At 40.2% G+C, this 25,829-nt stretch overlaps 3 protein-coding genes across 3 annotated transcripts; 2 read left to right on the top strand and 1 right to left on the bottom strand.

Moving 5' to 3' along the window:
* Window positions 1–7,770: 7,770 nt before the first annotated feature.
* On the bottom strand, window positions 7,771–13,380 carry avpi1 (arginine vasopressin induced 1). Its single transcript, XM_020648120.2, has 4 exons — window positions 13,240–13,380; window positions 11,931–12,303; window positions 9,513–9,868; window positions 7,771–9,403 (listed from the first exon to the last, which is right to left on the bottom strand). Exons 3-4 carry the CDS (start codon window positions 9,863–9,865, stop codon window positions 9,172–9,174), a joined length of 585 nt encoding a protein of 194 aa, XP_020503776.2. The 5' UTR covers window positions 9,866–9,868; window positions 11,931–12,303; window positions 13,240–13,380; the 3' UTR covers window positions 7,771–9,171.
* marveld1 (MARVEL domain containing 1) lies at window positions 12,968–15,178 on the top strand. Its single transcript, XM_020648121.3, has one exon. The coding sequence runs from the start codon at window positions 13,255–13,257 to the stop codon at window positions 13,753–13,755; it is 501 nt and encodes a 166-aa protein (XP_020503777.1). The 5' UTR covers window positions 12,968–13,254; the 3' UTR covers window positions 13,756–15,178.
* A 6,419-nt stretch (window positions 15,179–21,597) lies between these two features.
* Window positions 21,598–25,703, top strand: LOC109994669 (phosphoglycerate mutase 1). Its single transcript, XM_020648116.3, has 4 exons — window positions 21,598–21,871; window positions 22,784–23,058; window positions 24,046–24,226; window positions 24,316–25,703. Exons 1-4 carry the CDS (start codon window positions 21,733–21,735, stop codon window positions 24,483–24,485), a joined length of 765 nt encoding a protein of 254 aa, XP_020503772.1. The 5' UTR covers window positions 21,598–21,732; the 3' UTR covers window positions 24,486–25,703.
* The last annotated feature ends 126 nt before the right edge of the window (window positions 25,704–25,829 follow it).

The raw sequence follows: 25,829 nt of genomic DNA, 5'->3' as shown, positions 1-25,829 counted from the left end.
GAATTATTCAGATGTGCTTTCCCTCTTATTTCCGACCCAGTGGTACATGTTAATGTGAAATTAGTCCCACTTTACCCTGCTGATCTTTATGTGCACATGCTGCTATTACACATCACACTCAACCAGCCCCTGCAACCAGAGCACTGAATAAATCAAGTTTGCATGGAATCAAGTTGTGTGAGTCAAATGGCATGTGAGTTTTCTTCCGGTGTTCTTGATGCAATTTGCACTGATTTCCTAATGATGCTGCGTTGGCAATGTTTGCACACATGCAGTGAAGTATATTAAGTAACCACTACTTCATGCCTGGAATAACTACAACACAAAAACAAACAGAAAGAAATGTAGAGTGCATTTAGCTAAAACAACTCAGCTAAGCACACAGCACTGCTATTTTACTGGGACTCTTAATGTTTAATCATAATTAAATAACTTAAGCACAGTATGAGCCTGAGCCTCTTCTTAAAACTTGTTTTAACACGAAGGAGTAAGGCTCATTTGATTGAAGGTTTGTTCTGCTATTATCCAGCCTGAGCAGTGGCAACAATAATGCCAAAAGAAATGATTCCCTCTTTTGTGCTCTCTAAACTTGTAGCAGGAATTTATCCAAAACAATTCTAATTACAAGCTTAGCTGTTCATCCCAATGTCTTTATGTTTTGTAAGGTTGCCTTTGATTACCAATACATTTAGTATTGGAGACACTGTATTACTGTGCAACAAAATCGTATGATGCGGGGCTCTGGCAGCGCAGTGGTTAGTGGCGCGCCCCAAGCGAGCGGCCCAGGTTCGAATCCAACCTGTGGCTCCTCTTACTGCATGTCATTACCTACTCTCTCTCCGTGATTTCCAACTCTATCCACTGTCCTATCTCTCCACTAAAGGCACAAAAAGCCCAAAAATAATTCTTTAAACATTTTTTTTTTTTTTTATCGTATACGATGCAAAACAATATAATATGGTACGGTATGGTAGATACGATACGAGAGGAGAAAGAAAAGACACAATTCCATGCGATGTGATACGATACGATTCAATATGATACAAGAAAGAAAAGATACGATAAGATTCACATTATTGTACCAGAAGGGACATTTGAATTATACACACATTAATGTCTCCTGGTCTTCATATTTCTGATAAATACATGACAATTATCAATCAATCAATCCAAACTGGTATAGCGCCAATTCATAACAAATGTTATCTCAAGACACTTTACAAAAACGCAGGTAAAAACCTCTTTGTTATATTATTTACAAAAACATTTATCTCCCATGAGCACAGAACTAATCAACAGTTACAGTGACAACCATCAACATGTAAACAGATCAACACACACCATGACCACCACACATTTCATATACTTCTTTTTAACTTTTCTTTGTCTTTTAAATAGATTTTTTGTCACAATAAGTCTTTAAATGTGCATTAATGAGAGTTTTAATGACCTATGTCCACTTAAATGTGTTACAGTTCAAAAAGGTAAAGTTAATAATCTATGGATAATCTCCTAAATGTAACATTCAGAGAAAAGTTTTCATTATATAGTAATGCAGATTTCACCCTAAAATGGAAGTGTGTGAGGTTAAATGTTATCAACCTTATGTGATCTGCTTTTTTAAATTATTTTCATCATACTTAGATGGATACTTATTATAATTTATAAACAAGGGAGCAGGATAGAAAAACTGTAGTGAAATATTCAACATCGATTTTGCTATTCTATGATCTGGAAACAAAAGGCTTGTACTGTAACAAAAAGGAACACCATAATCCTTAATGCGGGTTCAGGAATAGGACAGAGAACAAAGCAGCAGCTCAACTCATCTGACACGCGAGCCAACCTACTAAGGTAAAAGGAGGCTGCTTTTAAAAACCCCTTCCTGCCTTGCCTCTGTGACCGGTTCAGGCTGCTGGTGTGGGCAATGCAACGTAATATGATGTGATGTGAAGTTTGGCTCTACGTGTTTTTCCCCAGCCCGGAACAGTCCTGAAGGCAGCAAAGCATGAAGGCAGGCGAAAAGGTCTCAGATATGGAAAGCAGTTTGACCTTGTGCGTACAGATTGAAAGCACAAGGGTCGACGTCAATTATATATCAAAGAGATTTTTCATTTCACGACCTGTGCTACTTTTCATTCTTGTTGCAGTTTCAGGAAAATGATCTTTCTCCGGCAACAATAAAGAAGGTTTCATTTCTTAAGAGCTTTTTTTGTTGTTGTACTTGAGTGCCTTTAAATTGAGTAAACTGTGAAGGTTAAGGCCCTAGCTCAGCAGGACACATTGTTGAATCATGTTTGATGTTGTGCGTTCACCTCAAAGGGCGGCAAGGAGGAAGCTGCCATGTTTGGAGACTGCAGAAGCAAGCCAGCCAGAGCCTGGGCTGTACAGTACTGAGAATAAGAACAAAGCACTCAATGACACAGAGGAAGGAATAACAATGAGTGCCGTGCCGCAGTGTTATGTGATTCTACCGTGTACAAAGGCACAGTGGTTGTGGTTTTGTGTGTGTGTGTGTGTGTGTGTGTGTGTGTGTGTGTGTGTGTGTGTGAGGGTTTGGGATTATGATCAGAGCATGAGGAGCATGTACTGTATATATCATTTCACTAATTACTGCTCCGTGCACTAATTACAATGCAGCAGGGACACGTTTCAACTCTCAGATCCATGCTTATGTAAAATCTCTGTATGACTTTCGTTGTCAATCACACACACACACACACACACCTACAAACACATGCACATGCACATGCACACACACACACACACACGAAAGAGAGAAAAAAAAAGCATGTTCTTCTTCTCCCTGTCTTCCCTTTGAAAATCCAATCTGCTCCCAGTGCTCTCCACACAGCTGTCACTCCTCGCTTTCTTCTCCCTCTTTCGCCCTCGCCTTGACTCATCCTTGCCAAAATGTCTGGAAAGCTATACCAAAAATAAGACAAGCGTATTCTGCATCAGAGGATATGTTTTTTTCTGAAAGAAAATCATAAAAAAAATGTTTTGTAGTCCCTCAGATTGAAAATTATTTGGTTGATTTATGGGACAGGCTGATGTGTAAATCCAATTTATGACTGCAGATTTCATCAAGATGCCAAGAAGATACAAACTTGAAGGTTGGCTTTGGATTTTTCAGGGATAAACTATAAACCATGCAGCCAGCCTTCTGTACATTTTGCATATTTTATTCCAAAGAAGCTTTGCTGACCAGAGAAACTGGGTTACATATGTCATAACAAACTTCATGAAAGTGGAAGGAACACTTCTAAGCTCACAAGTTTCTGGACAGCTCAGCATGCTAATGAGAAGACAGCACGGAAGCATACATCTCACTGCATAAACTGAAGGAAAAAATCATTTATAACTCGCCTAATCTCCCTGTATTAATAGCTGTGAACCAAAAAAGACAAAGCAGCAACTTTATTTGGTTTATTTTTACCTACCTTGGTCCTAAAATGACAATTTCACACTACAAAGCGCTGAATAATAAGTGCCAGAAATAAATGCCTTTTCAAAAAATGTTCCACAGAAAACGTCTACCTCTGTCATTTTCATTAACTACTAAATTGGGCTCATAGTTTTGGAGGCAAAAAGACATTCATTTGTATGCACATAACTTTAAAAAACTGCTTAGATGTGCATGTTGCCTGAGAGGCAACAATGTGGCACAAAGGAATCTCAGTTTGCCACCACATTGCCGCTGTGTTAAGAACTATAATTGCTACAAGTACAGAGGACCGCCGGACTAGATTTATTCTGCAGCTCTGTTCAAACTTAACCTAGATTTAAGTTTATGTCAAACTCAGTGTGATTCAGTGGGAGGTTTCTATTTGATTCTATATTCCAAAAAAATAAAGCGACTATTACCAAGCACAAACTTGAGATAGTTTTATGGTGTAGTACTGTAATCCATCATTAGCTGTTCAGGTTAAACTTGCCTCCCTCTTTGTCATCAATCCATTTCCATCCACTAAGGTCTTTTGCAAAGTTTTTGGTTGAAATCCCCGTCTGACAGGGACTTTCTATGTGGAATTTGCATGTTGACCCCTTGCATGCGTGGGTTCTCTCTCAGACCAAAGAGATGCTTGTTGGGATAACTGGATGTAGGTGTGAATGTGAAGTGTGACTGTTTGTTTGTCTCTGTTTGTCAGCCCTGTGACTGACCGGCGACCAGTCCAGAGTGTACCCTGCCACTAGCCAAATGACAGCTGGGATCAGCTCCAGCTCACCGCGACCTCCAACGGGACAATCAGTACAGATAAATGGATGAATGGATGGAAGGTCTCTTGTCTTTCCAATCTGTAAAACATCTACTGAATGAAATCACAATATGACCTCATTATATCATCAGACATTGAGGAAATGTTCTTTGTTGAAGTGCTGGCTTCACTGACAACAATGCAGCAGCCGTTTTTCCTCCTTTTTAGTTTTGATTATGGTCTGGATTGGTCTGTATTTGTTTTGACCACAGAAGGTAGAAGGCAAACACGTCAACACGGTAAACCAACAGGTGTTGAAGCGATGGTAGGGTCAAGCTGACTGGTTCAGATAGAACTGATTCTTCCAGACCTAAAAAGCCTCATTTCCAAGTAAGCTCCCCAACCAGAAACATGGAAAAAGTAGGACAAATATTGGAGATGCTTTTGAAAAATGGAGAGAGGTTAGAATGCAGAAAGGTGACAAGATGGATGCAGAGCTGGACAAACACAAAGCTCTCTCCAATGTTTTGACTTTAGACTGAAGTACAAATTGTAAACACTGCGTGTCAGAGTTACATATTGCTATTTTAACCTTTCCTCTATATGCCCTTTCCCCTGCTACACACCTGCCAGCCTTTTTTTTTAACCAGTTTGTCATCATCTTATTTACCATAAATTGCACATGTTTGGCTGTAATGATTTGTGCTTGGGTCCTACGTTACTGCCTGCACTATCAATTGTGACAAAGGAGCAGCTGGCTCAAGAGGAAAGTCCTATGGGTCAGGTTTTCACTAATCCAAGATCCTTGATAGGAGTGCTAAAGAGTCATTTTTCAATTGTCCCCTTATCCAATAATAGGTTTGATTTCCCTATTTTTCCATGGTAACTGAGGCAAAGGAACCTGATCACCATGAAATATCAGCAGAAGACACATTCAGATCCTGAATTTGAATAAAAGCACAGGTATTTTCAAATAGATAACTTTGGCCCATATGGTTTTTTTTCTAGGCTGCGTAAACATACTTAAATGAAAATGATAGATATGACAAAGGAGACACCGGACGAAGAGTGTCCCCTAAAATACTTAGGTGTTATCAGCAAAAAGCACTGAAAAAACCTTCGCTCTCCTGCAGAAGAATGGCCCCTGTGACTGACAGGTGATCGGACTGATGTCATTGGGATTATACCATTAAATGGAGCGACCATAGACTGTAAATATTACAGGGAGCGATGTTTGCAAGCTATATCAGACATGCGACTGGAGATGTACGATTACACACTTCACATGAGTCCTTCTCCACAATCACCTGACAAACACGTCCTCCAATTTGGTTGGTCTATTTAAGCTGAAAAATGTCCAGAGTCTCCGTCTGCTCTGTCAGTGCCACTGCTACTCTGCATCGATACTGCGCTCATATACTTTCTGCCCCACCACCGCCCCAGCATCCACCTGCAGGCTCCAACTAGAGTTGTTTAAGATATTATCAAAGCATGTCAAATAAATCTGTAAGGTGTGATGAGGTATAGACTAAAAACTTAAACTATGTCCTGCAGCTGCAGTAAAACATTAGCCGTCTGACTGAACTCTGTATAGATTCCTGTGATACAACACTGAGCACTTTATTTTAGCATTTGTTTTAGCTGGTCAAGATGGAGCCAATTTATTTTATTTACTTTATACACAGCTCTGTAGTTTAGTCGAGGGGTGGCGTCTTGATTCATGGGTAAGAAAAGAAAAGAAGAAAAAAACTGCTATATATGTATTTACTTTTTAAATATTAGATAATTTAACTGCTTTCAGTCTCAAACAGCTCTTCAAAAGGAAACCCAGAAAGGACTCATAATCCCTCTAAGGAGGAACTCCTAACAATTCACAGACACAAGAAAACTAGAAAATCTGATCACAGAAATTCACTCCATGTAAACACAGCCCCTTTGGTGTCATCTAAAAAGAAAAACCTTTTCAAACTTTGTAAATGGTTGGTTTATGATGAAATACTTTACCTGCCAAATAATTGTAGAGGAGAGAGAAATATTTCCAATTTAAGCCCAATAATGAAATATCAAAATATAGACATGCTGCAGAAGATATACTCTCCACTACTGACCATAAAAAACGAGCTCAGGCACGCACAGTCGATGGACAATATTATTGCTGGATCATCACTCCACATCTCATCTGCAGTCATGAGCTTTATGGAGAGTATGAAACGTTGCGATAACCCATATAGACTGTAAAATGATTTTTTTTCTGTGCAATAAGCTTATTGTACACAACAAGCTGAGAAATCAGCACATTGAGGATTACCTTAAACTGCTGCTTTCTCTGCATTGAAGGAGACGACAGGCGTTTTCGGCACTTTATGAAAAAAAATGCCCTCGAATGCCTGAGTGAAATGTCGCACCAGGCAGCTTGGGGACACCCAGAAAGGACTTCATCCTCCAGGTGAACTGTAATTCTGTTGGCATCCCACAGGAATTGCTGGAGGAAAGCGATGGGGAGGACGACATCTGGTGGATTCAGAGTAATCCCAGTCACAATATTCAATGTTTTGTGTTATTTTAAGATGAAGCCCTTCCTGTGTTTTTTATGTACTCAGTGGTGATCCCATGTTTCTGACTGGGCTGTGAGAAAACCTGTTAGAAAGATTGATAAAATAATGTTTATGTTGCATGTCGAAACCATTCACTACTTGAGAGAGCTGTGTTGAAAAAAGAGCATTTGCAATGACAGACTGATTTTTAATCCAATCCGTTTTTCTGTGATTGCATGAAACTTGCCTGAGAAGTTGGACATTTGCATTAGAGATGAAAACTCATAAGCTATCACTCAGTATATATGGTATATCTGGCTGAAATGACAAGTTAAACATGACAAGCAAAGATCAACATTAGTAACTATTTGTGTTTTATAACGAGTCTGCCCTTTAAGCATATACACAAACATACCCTGAATTTTTAAAGTTTTCTGTGGCCAAGTCTGTGCCATGCATGACAAGTACGAATGTCCTGGCTCATTTTTGTGGCCCTCTCTTCCAAAATTAAACCTTGTGTGCCATCTAGTGGCTGCATATCGACTCACATGATGGTGTTAGTCCTAGACTTGACCACTAGAGGGCAGCATTTGTGAAAGAAGCAGCAGGATTCATCTCTGTTTGAGGCTATAACAGCTTTTTCACTAAAGGCTCTGTGATTAAACTCACCAGCACAGCGTGCATAGGGAAACAAAATATGTAATAGCTTTATATATATATATATATATATATATATATATATATATATATTCATCCAACAAATGCTCATTAGTTGTCCCTTAGCGAGGCAGTTAACATCCAACTGGTTCAGTACAGCTGCTAAGTGATAGATTGTGGCTGAAAGCTGTAGATTCTGGGGGTGAATGTGCATAAACTGTAAATACATATTGCAGGGCAACAATGAAAATAATGTTTATCTAAGGTGTATATTGCTTTATGTCGTTATAAAAAGTGTGTTTCTTTTACCTGCACATTTATTTTCTCATTATATTCTCTTTAGATAAGTGTCATTGATTCAAAATGGTCATCAAATAAAATACCGGTACAAAGAGACTCTTTATTACAAGAGATCTAAAAATTACACATCAAACAGTGTGGTGAAAAACAAGCTCATAAAGTTTCCAGCATTCTGATAACATGGGTAACAGTTACTCATAGGCAGTGGGCTTTCACACTGTTGCCTCACATATTTGAATGAGAAGTGTTTACTTTCCTGCAGTTTCCTCCAGGCAGATTCGACCATGTGACTCTTCGCTTTCAATAACAACAAACCAGTGACCCGCAGAAACATGTGAATCATTACATTTGAGTCAAAGCCTCCGACAGTACATTTTACAGTACATCACCTAACACAGACACTATTGCATTTTTACTACATACATCCTGGATGAAGCCCTACAACACTTTATTTGAACTGAACTACTTAAGGCTAATAAACATACATGGCGTCACGTATATCATTAATGGCTTCCCGTGGCTATAACAGCTGACTCCTGCATCACTGTCCAGTATTAACAGTATACAAGCCGAGTGTGATTGTGAGCGGTAGGATGTGTTTAAGGTCAACACATAAGGCAGTTATTGAGAGGCAACCACAATGTTGAGTGCCTTGCATAATTATTTATCCCCCTGTAAGGCTTCCATGTGTTATCATGTGATTCCAACTGATACTTAAACAGAATGTATTGGTGTTTTCATGGAATGAACCAACAAAAAACATCTATAGCTGTTTTCACAAATGCACAAAACTCCTGAAAATGTACTGAATAAATTCACCACAACTTGTTACTTCAAGCCCCTTTAGTAAAATGTCTGCAGGGTGAGCCTTTGTATGAGCAAGCAAGATAGGTGGTGGGGGTAAAATAATTTCTAATAAAAAATATGGGGGGGGTTTCCTGAGGTAAGATGTGACTTATAGAATAGCTCAGACTTGCTGCAGTAAATACAAGGGGGGCTGGCAGGAAAAACTCTGCGTTAAGAATGTGGCTGTTTGCGTTCACACATAGGCTACAGCTCCTCATGGAAATATTTTTCAGAAGGACTTTTCTGCACGTGTGAAAGCCACGTGTGATCTTGTTTTTTAATCAAAACAACCAATACGTCTATTTAAATTTGAGTTGGTAACACAGGTTAATGCTGATGCAAGGTATTGTAAAGCTTTGATCTACCAGGAGCTACTCAGAGGTTTGTGCAGCCTTTGCTGTCAAGTAGATGCTGGAGAGGTGTCTCCCAGCATCTGATTAGAGCCCTCAGGCCTAGTCTGTTGTGCTCTTTCAACCCAAAATACAGTTTCACTTATAACTGTAAAGGTGTTGCTTGAACTGAGAATTCAGCCTAAGGTTAAGTTTCTGAACACATCTGGGCATCTTTCAGGAGAGTCTCACAGATTGTGCACACTCAGACTTTGCTAGTTTCCTTCTACAAAGAGATGTCAGAGGTCAGTGGAGTATTCTGTGGAGGTATCTCTCTGGGTTGTTCTCTCCACCTCTCTTCAGTCCTGATACGGCTCTTACTGGTCTCTCAGACGTCCCTGCAGGGCCCTGAGTCTCAGTATCTCTCCCTGTAGTCCCTAAAGAGGTATGTCGGTGAGGCTCTGGACTGCTGCCCGCCTCAGAATCGTTCTCCTCTGCGGCATCCTTCCCCTGGCTGCTTGGCGAGCTCTCCCCGATCCTGAACATGAAGATTTGTGTTCAAAACATGGATACCATCTGATAAAAAAGGTCATTGTTTATTGTTGTGAATGTAAATGTAATCAAATCATGTTGACAGATTTTCGTACTTGAGGTGATGGAAGGCTCGTAGCCAGTGGGATCCCAGTACTTCTCTCCCGTTACTCCTCAGTCCTCTCCTGTGACTCCGGGCCCTCAGTCCTATCAGGGCCTGAGCCAGTTCTGCCTCGTCTCCGTGGCCCCACACCACCTGGGCCCTCTGCTCGGCGTCCTGGTCGCCCGCCGCCCTGAACAGTCTCTGGAGCTGCCACAGATTCACGTTGCTGAAAATGTTCCCCGAGCCGGCCTTCCTGCTCCTCCTGTCAGCAAGCCGCCACAGCGAGGAGGGGCCCGCCACCAGGGAGGCAGGAGGAGGCGAGGCAGGTCCGGTATCCATCCGGAGAAACACTGGAAGAGGTGGCATACACTGTGGAGAAATCAGGCAGAGATTCGTCTCATTATGCTTCTAAAAGAAACATATTATTATGATACGGATAGTTCAAATTCCCGGTGCTATTTAACTGTATATCAACACATAATGCCTCTTGACCAATTAAATCCCTTTGGTGTTTAACTTTCTGCTTTATTGAGCAATATAACAAGAGAAGGAGTGTCAGAAGGGATGTGATTCTGTCATAGTTTCGATCTGCAGAGTCCCAAGAAACGCCTCTTTCATGAACACCGACGCACTTTGTATTGACAGGACTGTTGATGATGACGATGATTATGATTATGATGATATTGAGGATGGTGTTGTTGTTGGTTAGAATATTCATTAAGCTGTCAATACTGTCAACTCTGCAAATTTTGATGGAGAAATCTGAGTAAGATCCAGGAGGGCGATAGACTACAATAAATAAACCTGGATGAAAGGTTTTCCATATTGATTGAGAAGTTTCTTTTTTTTTAAATAAGCATAATTTAGTTCTGGTCCAAGGTTGATTAGACACTCAAACACCTCGGCCAGTGTCTCAGTGTACACAACTATAATAATGACTGGGAGGAGTGGATTCATTCTAAGATACTCATCCTCAAACAGCCAGGTTTCAGATAGACAAAGTTAATCAACATGATTATCTGTTATCAGATCATTAACTGTTTATTATATCCATGTCTCCTTCAAACTGGTTACATGTACACATGCGGAGTGAGAAATATTTTCCTCTTTATTTCAGACTTTTGTGATGTGTTTATTGTGAACACTTGCATTGTGATAACATTATGATTTATTGTGCAGCCCTAGTTAAAGGTCACGGTGCTTATGTACTGAAGGAACAGCCACAGAATACCTCTTATCCAATCAGATCGCTCGGTCAGAAATAACTGCTGCATAACCGACAACAATCAGAGCACAACATCTTGAGTAAACTAAAGCGACGTCATAACACTTTAAACATGACACCAACAGCCAGCTTCAGCTCCTCTGCTCTGATTCTTTAATCCTTCTTTAGGAAGTGAGTGCCTTAAAGCCCATTAAAGTGCAGATGGCCACTACTCCCATATGTTTTTAAGTGGGACAGTAACAGGTTGGGATGAACTCAGGAGCCACTAAGATCACCTGCATGTGTGTCAGCAGCCTCTCAATTCAAACGACCTTCTTTCAGTGAGAAAAAAAATAATCTGAAGGTCTGTTTACTGGATTTGTTTAGAGCTTTTAATGGCAGATGGTGTCACAGAGGAAGACCTGGAGTTCAAATCATTTCATCAAACCAAGGTTTCTTCAATCAGTCTTTGAATAAATGTGACAGGTTATAATCTTGGAAAAACAACGAGAAGAGAAATCAAAATAGACTATATCACAATGTCTGCAATCTAGAGAAACTAAACAACCTAAGTTTTTTTTTGTTGTTGCTTGTATCTTGTATATATTAGATCTATGTTTCCAACCAAGCAACCACATAATCATCTTAAACGCCTACTTTTTATTTAAATCCCATCATCTTAGGGGTCCGTTAGAGTTCAACTTAGTGAACAATACACCGAGGGGGGAAACCCTGAATACATTTTATGATCCATTATTTACATGACTCTGTGCAAATCTCATAAACTGCCAGTAGGTTATTTGAGGACAGGACTGAAGTTTTTCCTATTTTAAATAATCAATGTGTGACTCGACCCTACATAGACACCACTTACACAACCACAGACCTATTTTGTTGCATTAGAAGTAGGTTACCATTGACTAGGCTTCTCCATTGTCGCCCTCTCACTGGTTTGTTGTCAGTCTGGTGACATTTTGCTGTTTGCATAACATAACACTGCTGCAGAACCAGAGCTTCTATTATATAAAAACCTCTCCCAGCATAAAGATGTATAAATCATCTTTGGATTATTCTTGGTCCTTTAATTAGGGACACAAAAAAAACGACTGGGCTTCTTTCAGTGCTGCCTCTGCTCTATGCTGTTGTTCATTTGGTTGTGGCTGAAGAAGGCAGTAAACCAGGAATCCCGTGAGAGTCATGTGAGGAATGAAAGGACAATGTGCTTACCAGAAGATTTACGGAGATGTTCAGGACTCTGTCGCTCCTACTGCATCTGTCTCGGCGTCGCTCCTTTTCCAAATGAGAGCTTCCCACAATGGCTGAATGTACGCAGGGGGAAAGAAAGTCTTGTTTATCCAGCCTTACCTGCAGCTCATTTCTGTCCTTGAGCCGCCTGTCAATCAAAAATCAGTGTCGTGAATGGACCAATGAGAACAGAGAGGTCGTCTTTCTCCTCCTCCCGGGGCTGGGATAGAGCTTTATGTCGACCAATCGCTTGTTTAAGAGAGGGACACGGGAGGTGGACACGCCCCCTTGGCCACGTAGGGTGTGCGCGCTGAAATCCATTGACGTCAATGAGGCTGGCTGGCACGAGAGGCGTCTGTCAATTATAAGAGAGGGAGGTAACATGTGAGCATCCTGCACTGAAACACGCACACAGGATGACGCAGTATGAGCTCCTCGACATCAATATTGACAGAACTGTAACTTACAAGAAAAAGTGTGAGTAGGCCTAGTTCAAGTTTAACATAGGCTAGCCTATTCAAAACAGGGGAATCATATTTATAGAAAAAGAGGAAGTTATTGGGTAAACTTTGGGAGTCAAAACAGATGGTGTTCCTATGGTAAAAGCAAAAAAACAAACAAAGCAGTTGCCTATATAAAAAGAGACCATGGACTTCTCCAAAAAGTGACATCACACAATAAAAAACATAAACAAAATGCAAACTCTGTCTGCACTCTCTTTACCTTTTGTATCCTACATTATGACGTTCAAAGGCTTTAAAAAAAAAATTGCTTACTTGTAAAATAAAAATCCAGTTCTCATTCTGAAGTTTTAGACCTTTGAACAAATCTGACTTCATCCCAATTCTGTCTGAAATCTGTCAGAAGAAAGGTCACACAGCCCCGGGGGAATGTCCTGCATGGGGAAACTCATCAGAAGACTGGATGAATGGCCATGCATGAATCCCGCAGGACATGGTAGGAGGAGGAGGAGGAGGCTTTGAGTTACGGGCCGCCCCCTCTCCATCACCCAGCCCCCCCAAACACAAACGCTACATTGACCAGAGGAAACGGAAAAGACGAAACATACAAGAAGCTTTTGCATTTCAAAACCCCGGGGCTGTAGAAAGAACAGAGAGTTCCTTTTTTTTTTTTTAAACCTAACCTTTTCCACTTTTGGCTTCATCCTTACACCACTTTACCCGGACTTCCTCTCCCGTTATTTCCACGCTTTAACTCACTTCTACCCAGCTGTTTGCAGCTGGCACAAAGCATCCGCCCTGTTTGGGGGAAAAAGGTGACCGATAGTTACCGGAGGCGGAGAGAGATGTCACCCCAACCTCCACAGACGCCGCAGGTGAGGAAGAATATCCTGAAGTTCCTCAAGACTTTCCTGGGAATCATCCGGATCCTGCAGATTGTTTTCGGAGCCGGACTTTGGGTCACCATCGCCGCCAACAAATACGAAGGATCCATTCACTTCGTCCTGTTCGTCGCGGTCCTCTTCTGGCTCCTCACCCTCGCTCTATTCTTCCTCACCCTCCTGGATAAGCAGGACTTGGTGCCAGTGCTGGGAGGGGAGCGCTGGTTGTGCACCAACTTGGCGCACGACGTGGCCGCCGCCGCGCTCTACGTGCCGGCCATCGGGGTCATGATCTACAAGACGGATCGCTACTCGTACTGCAACCTGGAGCAGTACGAGCACCCGTGTCTGTACAAGGTCTACCTGACGGCCGCCGTGTTCGCCTGCCTCTGCTGCCTGGCTTACCTGCTGTCTGTTATTTATGACGCGTGCAGGAAGTGTCGGGGAGAACAGACGGTCATCTGATGGGACTGATGGCTACAGGGAGGGTTTGATGAGGGTGTGTGTGGGGGGGGGGGGGGTTATCCACAGCAATATGATGAATAGTTAACTTCACTGTAATTTAACTCAACATGCTTTTCTCTATTATCTCCAGCATTTAACTTTGATGAATGATACAAACCCATTCGCCATCACTCTGTGGCCTTACAGTCAGCCTATCCAAAGAGATGCTGACATGAAAATGCCAAAGCAGAACCTTTTATTTTCCCAGAATGGCTACTTTGATTAGAAATTGTACATGTACTGCAAATAACTGAACCAACTTTAAAGGTAGGAGTGCCTTGTGTTTGCCGGGTGTTATTTTAAGTCATGCCTCCCAGAAAATGAATGTAACATCCTTTGTAATAAGCATTATGATCGTCCTAATGCACCAAAAGTATAATATAGACTACACGATGTTGACAGTATTCAACTTCTTTAGATGTTTGTTTGTAATCCAATACTGGCCTCACTATCTACATCCAATACAGCCTCAAATGCAGAATCTGGTATCAGACAGTATGCAGCTAAATGCACCAACCATAATGTATTAGCAAAATCCATGTGAATTTTCATGCAATGATACAAAAATGTGTGCAATTCTTGCAAAGAGCGAATTATTCCGACACCATTTTTGAATTTTTACATTTGGCTGGTATCAGAAGGGTACTAGGTATGGACTTAATGTAAAGTCAATATCAGAACAAGTATTGAAAGATCTATTTTGTGTTGACATTGAGATAGCAAAGCAGATCCTAGTTCAGTGGCCTAAAACTATTAAGGATAGGAATCTAATTGGAATTGTGTTAGGAGGAGTATTAAGGATATTTATAAAGGCATAAGTGACATGTGTTTGTCTAAATGTCTCGATGAAGTCATGTCTCAGTCCCTTAATGGGTTTTCTAATAGTTTAGCATAACCTCCCTTAACAAAAAGCTTTAGAATATCTACGTGGACTTTTTATAATGTGCTAAAGCATATCAAATGTAAAGTTTACACCACACTGCTCCCTTAAAATCATTTTATACTTTTGTGTTGGTAACTATCTGTATTAAAAGTTTCACAGGATCAGGGTTTTTTTTTTCTTTTACAAGGGGTTCTTTTTTTCATCACCTTTTTTAAAGTATATATTTTTATGTATTTACATGTTTTTCTAACTATACTGAAAATCTACCAAAGCGTGATGGTCTACAACACTTCACGGTGTTATTCTGTCTGGCTAAAAAAAAGTTTGCAAAAAAAAGTTTTATCAGTGCCTTCTGTCAAAGTGCTGTTTACATTTAGAAGGTTGTTTGGATTGTTTTGATTGGTGCTACAACGTGTATGCTGAACAAACATAAACCTTTGAGTGTCCATTATGTCAAACCGAAGAGCAAAAACATGCAAGAATAAAGACCAGAAAGTGAAAGGTTGTGGCATGTTTCTTTAGTTTTGATCATGTGTTGGTACTAAAGTCTACTGGAGGAAAATGTTTATCGGATGGTTTGTTTCTATGAGTTAAAACAAACTGAGACGAAGAGCTTGGCTGCGTGCGCTCATTGTGCTTTTGGTGGCTTTCTGTAAATGAAACCCAGATTTAGAGGGACTAATGACTTGAGCCCTCAGGAACTTCCTGTTGGGAGATAAAAGCCTCGGCCAATCAGCAGGGATCATTTATATACTACGCTTCTTGACCACATGAAAGACAGAGATCCTCAGACCTATCTGTGTCTATTAAAGACAACGGGCGAGTCACCGTGCTCACACACGCACAGACAATGTGTATGCATGTGCTTTGTGATAGAAAGTGTTTATTGCATTGTGTTGTCATCGTACTGTTAGAAAAAACAAAAGTGTGTGTGTGTGTGTGATCTGGAAAGAGGCTTGCTCTTACCGGAACAGTCCGTTGGGGGGCTCTGGAGGTGGGCTGATGTTCAGCCAATGAAAACGAAGCCAAGCAGTGGAAGATGATTCAGTGTCGTCTGTCTGAGCCAGTGCTCAGTTCTCAAGAAAATTTATTGTTGCTTAAATACAGTGTGAAAACAAGAAAAGAACCATTACTATGTGTGAAGAGCTGTGTAATTCTCTGATAAATTTTTGTTTATGCTTTGCACACTTGTTGCTGGCATGGAACAAGCATTACTCATCCACATGTTTCTCCCTTTCTCTCATGCATGCTTCCAGAATGAATGTGATGAGTTCATCTTGGAAAGGAGCACCAAACGACAAAAGTTGCATTGACACATGGCGAGATTCTGAAGGAAGAAAAACACAAAATTGCAGGGAAGAGAAGGTAAAGGCAGAAACAACACACAAATGAAATCAGTTAATATATAAAGAGAGAAGCATCACAGCGTCCTTGTTTTATGTTGTGCAAAGAGACCTAGAGACTTCCACAGGAAGACAGGAGCAGCTCAATACAAGCAGGTAAATATCTTAACCTTATTAGTATTTAATACCAGCCTTTAAAAGTGTTTATTCTTCCTATTCATTTGACTGATTTCATTAATTGTGTCTCGCATTAATAATTGCCCCGCTCTAAACAGGCTTACAAAAAAATAAATTCACCATCCTCTAGCTTCTTTCTAAGCTTGATCCAAAGGCCGCTCGCCCAGAGCCCCAAAGCTTCGCTCAGGGGGCACGTGCATCAACCACCAGGCCACTAGCACCCCTGCTACTTTTGTCCCTTACATATATAAGTAATGTTTTCTGACAAATACAAATTCTCCTTTATTTAAAATGTCAAATGTGCAACTTCCAAAAAGTCTTCAAAAGGCTGTTTTGGCAGTATGCTTTTTTTTTTCACCCTGTCTGACACCTACCCTCCGGCAGGGCTGACAGACATATCAAACAGCTGCATAGAAATAATCAATCTTCTCTTTGAACAATGTGTTTGCTTTTTTAGGTCATGCAGAGGCATCTGCATTCATTTCAGTCTGTTTCATCACCATGAAAAATCTTTTTTTTAGATTAAGTAGCCTAAATTATTTCACATACTTTTCATTTCATATTATTTTTCTAATTGTTTCAGGAATCCATCCCACGTTGCCCTAAGCAGCCAAAGTAGGAGCAAATGTAAAGCTAAAATAAAGTGAACAGCTAGGTGTTGTTAATTCGACTTTATTTCTTTGAATCCCTGATAGAACAACAGCTCAATAGATCCTCTGGTAATCACAACAACAAAACTGCAGGTTGTAAGAGTTTAGCGTGCAAGGGGACATCTGTGATGGGGAAGCACAGGAGTGGAAGGGTTAATGTCAACCAGCTGCAGCACTGTGATATAAATCTAGCACTTCTAAAGGAGGGAAAAAAGGAGCCCCCCCTAACCCTCTCCCCTTCTGAGATTTCCACAGAAGCGATGTCCTGTCCACGTGTCGACTCCTGTGGAAACAAACTGTTGTATACAACCAACACAAAAGAGGCCTGTGGGCTGCATAAACAACGCTCCGACTCCACGGTTCAGTCTGATATTGTGATCTACTATAGTGACTCATTTAAGCTTCAGATGACTCAAAACCTCAACGTATGAGGACATTTAAGGCCAGAAAAGGATTCCCCACATTTACCCTGAGAGTTCTGTTAAACATACATCGTACATTTCTTTAATCCTGAAACATAACATCCATGTCCAAACCAGAAACTCTTTCAATCACAGGTAATCACTTGAGTATGTTACCTCCTGACATCATAAGAAGTGTTTGGGCACCACAACTGAGAATGTTGTAATTTGTTCCAGCTACAAAAAGTGTAGAGAAAGCTCAGAACTTTATATAAAGACGTAAAGAGCCAGCAGCTTCTCTGGAGTGCCAACTGTGTGATATTTCTTTTGGCAACTCAACCAAAGAGACATTTCCTGTATGCGCTTTCCCACCCGTCTGCAAGACACCAACGGGTCCAATAGTCATGGTTACCCTTCCAAATGGTTCCCTTTGGCTGTCCCTGAATGCAGCGTCATGCATACTGATGCCATGCGTCTCAAGTAAAGAACAGACACTCTGTCAAAAAAACTGACTTCTGAAATCTAAATAGATAATGATTACATAACTATGACTCATGGCTTTAATTTAAATCACTGGTAAGATTTGTGTATTAACAAGGCACGAATGTCTCAGAGTAAAAAAAATCAAAAGAAATCTGAAAATGCATCTTGAATCCCGACAAAATTAAATGCACAAGTCTTTTAATCCTACAACACTTGCTGCTTCCAGATTTGTCAGTATTTTGAATGCATTAGTTAGATTGATTCTTTACTGACACAGAGGGAAATTCAGGGTTATTTTAAGAGGTTGACTTCCATTGCAACCAATTTTTTTCCACCTCTCTTGAAATGTAGGTGCTTCTCTAAAATCCACAGAATGTGCAAACGTGCTTTCTGACACTCAGAACATCGTATTATGAATCTTCAGCAGTCTGACTCAGCTGACTCAGTAAAATAAATACAATTAAGTAATTTCTAATGTTACATCAGAGGTTCGTTCAAGACTTCCTCTTATTTTTACTTTCTGTTCCCCGTAGCTCAGAAAAGACAGTCAGGAAGAAAGAAAAAAACGCAAAAACTAAACCAACAAAACTTGGTAATGTCAGTGTGGTTTTTAAGATGGACTTTCAAAAAGCTAAATTATTATTTTTAAAAGTGTTTTGATTTTTTATTTCTGCTCAGCCTTTTTCAGGGGGAAATTTAAACATTTAAGAAATACCTACACTTGCCCATCTAAAACTCACTTTGTTTATTTACAGAGCACAGTGCTTGTGACCATTGCAGCAGTCTTGTATTAGATTTTCTTTGCTGACCAGATCCTGGTGTTACAGAGCTTTATTGAACCAGGTGTGTAAACTAGGTTGGTTATAACCTACTCAGCAGCTGGACTGGAAAAGATCTTTCCTCCGCACCCAAAGTCTGTGTGGGTAATTCCCAGGGGAAGTGCTCCATCCTGCCCATATGTGTCTGCCTCTGCCTCCCTCCCCTCCTCTCCTGTCTCGGTTTCTGAGTCTACATGTAGGCACATGAAACATGAAAACACAGACATGCACGTAGCAGCAGCAGCAGCACCGTGTTAACCACACTTTTATCAAATCCTGCTGAAGTGCACATTCCACTGCAGAGGAGAGGGAGAGAGGGGTTGAGAAAACAGATGGAGACAGATAGAACAAGTGAATGAGCAGAAGAAGAGCAAAAGATGTGCAGAGATGTCTTACGTAAAGAGCCAGGCAGGAATCTGAGACTGGATAATTCCTGTGTGTGAGAGGCATGAATCAGCACACTGATCCAAACCTTTAAAGTCTGTCTCTGACACTCGCCAGTTTAAAGTTTCTAACATGGTAACTGGGGTTTCTGATTCCACATCTGTTGCGGCAGCTTTTGCCCACACAATGCGTCTGAATGGGGCTCAGTGTTCGTTTGTTGCGTGAGGGCAACAGCAGCTATGGTGGGAAATGAGGCTATTTATAGAGCATTGACATGCCACTGCCTCCTTTACTGTGCAAAACTGAAGCCAAAGAACAGAGAGAGTGAGAGAGACAGGGAGGGAAAGACTGGACGGATAATTTCACTAATTTCCTGTCTGACATTTTATTGGCTCTTCGGCATGTTCTAGAAAATTACGTTAGCAACACCTCCGTCATTCGTCACCTGTGATTTTAACTGCACTAAAACAGAATCTCAAAGACAGGGAAGGAGGTTATGGTTAATTTTTCCTGGGACTAAAATCAAATCTGGGACTCTTTTAAAAAGGAAAACACTTTTCAAACACAACATCTTGGAGCAGTGTAAGCAAAATGACACATTCAGAAGTACAACATGCATATGAGCAAACAGAAGCAGCATATCAGACAGCTGTTATTTACACTGAATATTTAGAAGCAACTTTGTCTATTATTTAAACCATAATCATTCTGAACATAAAAATCAAAGTGTCTAAGACAATGCAATGAGTTATTGTGTATATAAATGGTGAATTTGTATTTTCATACCTAGTTAGAGAATCAAGCATGTTGGTAGAAACTGAACGTGTCCTTTCTTTAGTTGATCTGATCACCAATCCCTAAATATTTTAATTCTATTACTCTATTCTATTCTATAACATTTCACCTTGAGTCATTTCCTACATCTTTTCTGACTAATCAAGATTGTACCAATGTTTCAATCTTGCCCACTAGGAGGTGTCCTAGAGCTTCAGATTGTTTCTCCTATTTGCCCCCTTAACACGTCCACTGGTAGAGGCTGTTATAAACGATATGGTGTCTAACCTCTTGAATGAGATTGATAAAAAGATGGTAACAGTATTTTTGCATCAATGGCACAATATCTGTTGGTTGTTTTTGTTCAAGGAGTAAAACTGTAAAGTGTCCTTCTAATGGTTTGATGTAGTAATTTGCTAGACATCGAGAGATGTGGATCGTGATTTATCCTTTAGACTCAAGGTTCACAACTGTTGGGTCACAAGTGTGTGCCTAGAAAAAATGTGTCAAGAAGTCTGTGAAACGCTTTTAAAACATGTGTTGTAACGTCTGAGGTTCAAACTGCACAATGTGTCATTAAACTAAAGAAAAACTAATTTATCAGACGCTTGGGTCACGGTTTCTCATTACGGAGTTGGTGGTGGGCTCTGGGGCTAAACCAGTAAAAGAACCGCTGCTTTAGCATCTAAACATAGACCACTAGAACAACAGCATATATTTTTTTACCCCACATTATGTTGCAAGTCTTATGTTGGATGAAGGCAGTGGCCCAAATTATAAGTTAGGAATAACACAGTCTATGTTTCTATTCAGCAGGATTTAGTCATAGCATATCAGGCAGAAACAACTTGTAGTGCTAGACAAAGTAATATAGCACTACTGGCCAATATTGAGCAAAAGATACGTTAACAGAACCGAGATAATAAATCTGACTTTGTGAGAGGCAAATAAATGCTCCAAAGATAAACTGTCAACCTTCAACAATCAGAAATTGGAGTTCACACCAAGGCCACGCCAAGAGACATTTTCCTGAACTCATTGTGCTCTTAGAGGCTCTGGCACGGTTGATTTGTTTGTTTGTTTTCCTAATTTTCCTTATTCAGCTATCCTTGTGACTCGCAAGAATGAATCGTAGTCTAGTTGAATAAAGCAAAACCTCCAGTTTGGTCTATTTTTAATCAAACCACAGCTGAAAAATGAATAATCATGCTTAAATTCATTCTGTTTTTGTTTGGGTATCTGCACCCTATATGTAGCCTATAATGTGACTACAAGTTTGACTGTTGTGTCTCCAAGTAGGTACACAGAAATAGTGTAGCACCAGTTTGAAGAGTATCTATTCTTCCATTACGCCTGGCCCAAGTTTTATGTAAAATAAAATAGCCTGTACATATGTTCAAAAATTGAAAAAATAGAGGATAGAGGAAATAGAGAGATAGACAGACAGACAGACAGACAGACAGACAGACAGACAGATTCAAGATTCAAGATTCAAGATTTGTATTTGTCACATGCTCATACAGATGTGCAGTGAAATGTAAAGACTGTTCCGCAAGGCCATGCAATAACACTCAAATTACTAAAACACATATATACAGTAAAATAGAACATAATGTAAAATTTAAAAAATAATTATTTGAATATACAAAATATAAAATAATGTAAACAGTGTTAAGTGTCAGTGTGTAAAGTGTCCAGATAGATAGATAGATAGATAGAAAGGCTAACAGACAGAAGACAAAAAGTCAATAAAGTACAATGTACAGTGTAAAGGTCGTACCGTCCCCGCCGATGACGCCCACCTCTACCATTGGTCGAGAACTAAAGACACGGAGTTCGCTGGAATCTCATTGGTTGGGAAAACCCGGATGCAGTAGAGTAACCAATCCACTGGATAAAAGTCGGTACCGGTTTGACAGCAACAGTGTGGACTCTGTGTTCTTCCGTTGAGAGGGAACCCCTCAACTAAAACATCCTCTGCAAAACTTCATTTCGGTTACTTTACTTTACAGTTTTTAAATAAATATGGCTGCTTACAAGCTGGTGCTGATTCGCCACGGAGAGAGCAGCTGGAACCAGGAGAATCGGTTCTGCGGCTGGTTTGATGCAGATCTGAGCGAAACCGGAGTTAAAGAGGCGAAGAGAGGTGGACAAGCCCTGAAAGGTGAGAAATGTTGTGTTATTGCTGTTTCCACCATCCAATGCTGTTATTTCTCTGAATACTGTTACGGTTGCATAACCCACTCTCCGTGTCAGACGACGGAGCTCCCCCAGGTCGGGAACATATGGACGGTGGATGGCAAACGTGCAGAATTGATGCCTTTATACGTGGCTGCACGGCTACAGCGTTTGAAGGGCCACAGAGGAAGCCAGTTTGTGCATAAAAACATATATGAACTTCATTTGTTATTTAATCCTATTTGTATGACCTCAGATCTGAAGAACAATAGAGTGGTGCATTTTGGATCAGGTTTGTTTCATGGACCAATTTGTCTGTCAAACTTTTTTACAGCAAGACAATTGGTGGAAGAAATCAAATATAAGCCATGTACACCAAGAGACAAAAGAACCAGACTATAGTTAGACCTGCAACCCCATGTGCATTAATCAGTAGAAAGTGAATTAGCACCTAATTTGCTTCTAAAATAATATCTGTTATTTTACCATTTCATAAAGTTCTTCAGTTTCAGATGCTTGAATCTGATCATTTGTTGTTTTTCTTTATCACGTGGTACAGTAACTTGAAAGTCTTAAGACGTTGGCCTGTTAGTCATGCAAAACAAGTATAGCCTACTAAATGTAATTATTATTATTTTTTTTTTTAACATTTCATAAACTATATCATCAGTTTTAACTTTTTAATGTTCAATCTTTAACACAGAAACTACTTGTTAGCTTAATTAAAAACAGTTTTTATTTGTAGCATGAATTAACACCATGTAAATTCAGCTTCATTTACTATATTATTTTCTATTTATATACGTATCATATGATAATAATATTTATATTTAATTCTAATGCAACAGGTGCTGGCTTGTCAGTCAGTCAGTCAGTTATGTGTCTTTTACTTTCACAGATGCCGACTTTGAGTTTGATATATGCTACACCTCTGTGCTGAAGCGGGCCACCAGGACACTGTGGCTGGTCCTGGACAGCATCGACCAGATGTGGGTGCCGGTTCATCGGACCTGGCGTCTGAATGAGCGTCACTACGGAGGCCTGACTGGGCTAAACAAGGCAGAGACGGCAGCCAAGCACGGAGAGGCTCAGGTGAAGATCTGGAGGCGTTCTTTTGACATCCCTCCTCCCCAAATGGGCCCAGATCATGACTACTACACTATCATCAGCAAGGTGAGATATGATATCAACAGCAGGGAGACTTCACCACAGAGCTTTGTTGGTCTTGGTAAAAAAAAAAAAAAAAAAAAGTCTGGTTGAAACATGTGATAAAGTAACTGCACAGACAGAGGCATAACAAAGAGGAGGCATGACTTGAACTGAGTGATATCAGCAGGAATGACCGGAGTGTTAGGAGTGAACATATTGAACTGAAGGTCAGATGTGTAAAACTTTTTGTTCACAGCACAGTTATCTTCAGTGTCCAAATGTTTGTTTCACACAATACAACTGTGCTAGTGTTATTTAAATCCAAAATGCACACTGGGAAAATAGTCCTCTTGTATTTGGTATCATGTGCCCCAATGTTATTACCTAATAGTATGTCCAAGGTGAGTTAATATATGACGGGCTAGAATGAGGTCTGCTAGCTTTAAGTTCAAAGTTCAGTCAATGTGGAAACAAGCTCATCCGAAGTGTGCACAGACAGAGATATCCACATTTCAGATGTGTTTATTCCATGCCTGTAAATAACATAAATCATGGGAAAAAATGTTTCTTAAATATTAAACTCTTGATGTAGGCGGCCACTTAAATACACCTGACATTTGTACTTTGCTTTAAGGCATTTTAGGCTCATTATGTAATTTTTATTTTTTTGCATTGCACCTCCCCAACATCAGTGCCAATTCCAACCTAAATGGGAGGGACAATAACACAAAGAAGAGAGATTCATTGTGAAATCCTTTAGTGCACATCATGAACAACAGATATTAATTTGACAAAAATGCCATTAAAGATGTAAAACGGAGACATATAAAGGAGAGGTTACTGGAACTTGGACATGAAGAAGCTTTCCCCCAAAGTTTGTATTGTTTTTTTGGGATTTCATTTTGTTTAGTTAATTGTTTTCGGTGTTTCTGAAATGTTGCTGTCTTTTGACCTACAGTGCGCCACCGTTTAAATTCTATGTTTAATACACTGAGATGATCTTTTCTGCAGGATCGTCGTTACGCTGACCTGACGGAGGACCAGCTTCCTTCCTGTGAGAGCCTTAAGGACACCATCGCAAGGGCGCTGCCCTTCTGGAACGAGGAGATCGCCCCGCAGATCAAAAAGGGAAAGAGGGTGCTCATCGCCGCCCATGGAAACAGTCTGAGGGGGATTGTTAAGCACCTTGAGGGTGTGTGATAAGTGTTTACATACAGAGTTACCTTGCAAACAATGCTTCTCATCACTGACAAAGCTGTTTGTGTGTTCCTCCACCTGCAGGAATGTCAGATGAAGCCATCATGGAGTTGAACCTACCAACAGGCATCCCCATCCTCTACGAGCTCGACAAGAACCTGAAGCCCTTGAAGGCGATGCAGTTCCTTGGAGATGAGGAGACTGTACGCAAAGCCATGGAGGCCGTGGCTGCTCAGGGAAAGGCCAAGAAGTAACGCTATGGAAAACATTTCTCTGTATAAGACAGTTAAGGTTGCTCTAACAACTGTCCTCAGATCAGTGTTTTCCACAAGACCATAACTTATTTGAGATTCTGAACTTGATGAGTACAATGTAGATTGTTGTCAATGGCAACCTAACTCTCTTTGCAAAGTAAAGGGATAATAGATTGCAAACAGTTGGAATATATTAAGACCAGGTGAGCTCTCAAGAGATTTTAAAACAACCCATGCTGAAGAAATAAAGGTAGCATTTTAATTAGAAATGTTTTTCTTTTATTTTTTGTACTTAAATATCCAAGTAATGGTTATTTTTTTTTATAAAAAATACCAGTAGTTTCCATTCATTTTCTTTTTAAGTCAAAAGTCCTTAGCCATGTTGTCCTTGACTGGCATGTTGCATGTCATAAAAGATTGTAAGAAAGCAAATAACAGAGTCAGGAGTCATACGTATATTGGCCGTCAGTGTTTTCACTGTCAATTGTACAAAGGGGAAGAAAGGCTAAAGACTTGACTCATCCAGCTGTAGCCTGTATGCCTATACTGATACTCATTTTCAAATATACTGAAGAAGTTGTACCTATATTTGTTTTATCATACTGACTTCTGCCAGCTCAAGGTTTTATAAGAAACGTTTTGACGTCAAGGGGACCACTGTAAAGGGTGAACAACTTGTTCCTCTTTAAGTCAATTATTTGAAGCATTCCAGTATTCATTTTGTAATCTCTTGAGAGCAGTAAATTGGGCTTAAAACAGCTTGACAGTCCCTTTCTCTTACCAGTGATGTTTGTGCAGTGTGTTTGAATGTTATATTGATGTCTGTGTTGTGTTTGACGATCCGTGTTCGTGTCTTTGTATTTCAACTTAAGTAACACTGCCAAACATTGCATTAATATCAGTATTGCACTGTAAAAGGAATAAATACATTTGGATTTGGAGTGTAATCCTACAATTTCACAATACCACTGTGACAGATAATTAACAGCAGATATAATGTCTGATCATTATCTTCAAAAGTTAGTTTGACTTCCAGTCTTTGCCTCTTTGTGTAATAGTGTGTATGTGCCTTTCAGTGCAATTCTTAACAGCTCACCTCACATTGCAATGAACAAGCAGTGGTGGTTTTGGAAAACAAACCTTGGTCTCTCCTCTGTGTTGGTTAAATGTACCCTGAAAGCCCTGATGTAATAAATGCACATCTATGTATAAATCAAACGAGTTTGCATCTATTTTTTCTTGAATTAGGACAGCACACCAGAATCAATATATCAGCAAAGTAAATATGAGGTCGTGCATGAGAAACTAACTCCCGCTGCCTGAACAGAGCAAAAAACATTGTAA

The sequence above is a fragment of the Labrus bergylta genome, chromosome 10 (assembly GCF_963930695.1).
Source record: "Labrus bergylta chromosome 10, fLabBer1.1, whole genome shotgun sequence".
NCBI lineage: Eukaryota > Metazoa > Chordata > Actinopteri > Labriformes > Labridae > Labrus > Labrus bergylta.
The sequence above is the reverse complement of the archived record's forward strand: the minus strand, read 5'-3'. Positions and strand labels throughout refer to the sequence as shown.

What these genes read in the sequence shown, in the direction of transcription:
- marveld1 (XM_020648121.3), top strand. Translation starts at nt 13,255, where the DNA reads ATGTCACCCCAACCTCCACAGACGCCGCAGGTGAGGAAGAATATCCTG.
- LOC109994669 (XM_020648116.3), top strand. Translation starts at nt 21,733, where the DNA reads ATGGCTGCTTACAAGCTGGTGCTGATTCGCCACGGAGAGAGCAGCTGG. An exon ending in ACTACACTATCATCAGCAAG is followed by an intron (nt 23,059 to 24,045) that starts GTGAGATATGAT and finishes TCTTTTCTGCAG; the next exon opens with GATCGTCGTTACGCTGACCT. An exon ending in GATTGTTAAGCACCTTGAGG is followed by an intron (nt 24,227 to 24,315) that starts GTGTGTGATAAG and finishes CTCCACCTGCAG; the next exon opens with GAATGTCAGATGAAGCCATC.
- avpi1 (XM_020648120.2), bottom strand. Translation starts at nt 9,865, where the DNA reads ATGCCACCTCTTCCAGTGTTTCTCCGGATGGATACCGGACCTGCCTCG. An exon ending in CGAGCCTTCCATCACCTCAA is followed by an intron (nt 9,404 to 9,512) that starts GTACGAAAATCT and finishes CTTCATGTTCAG; the next exon opens with GATCGGGGAGAGCTCGCCAA.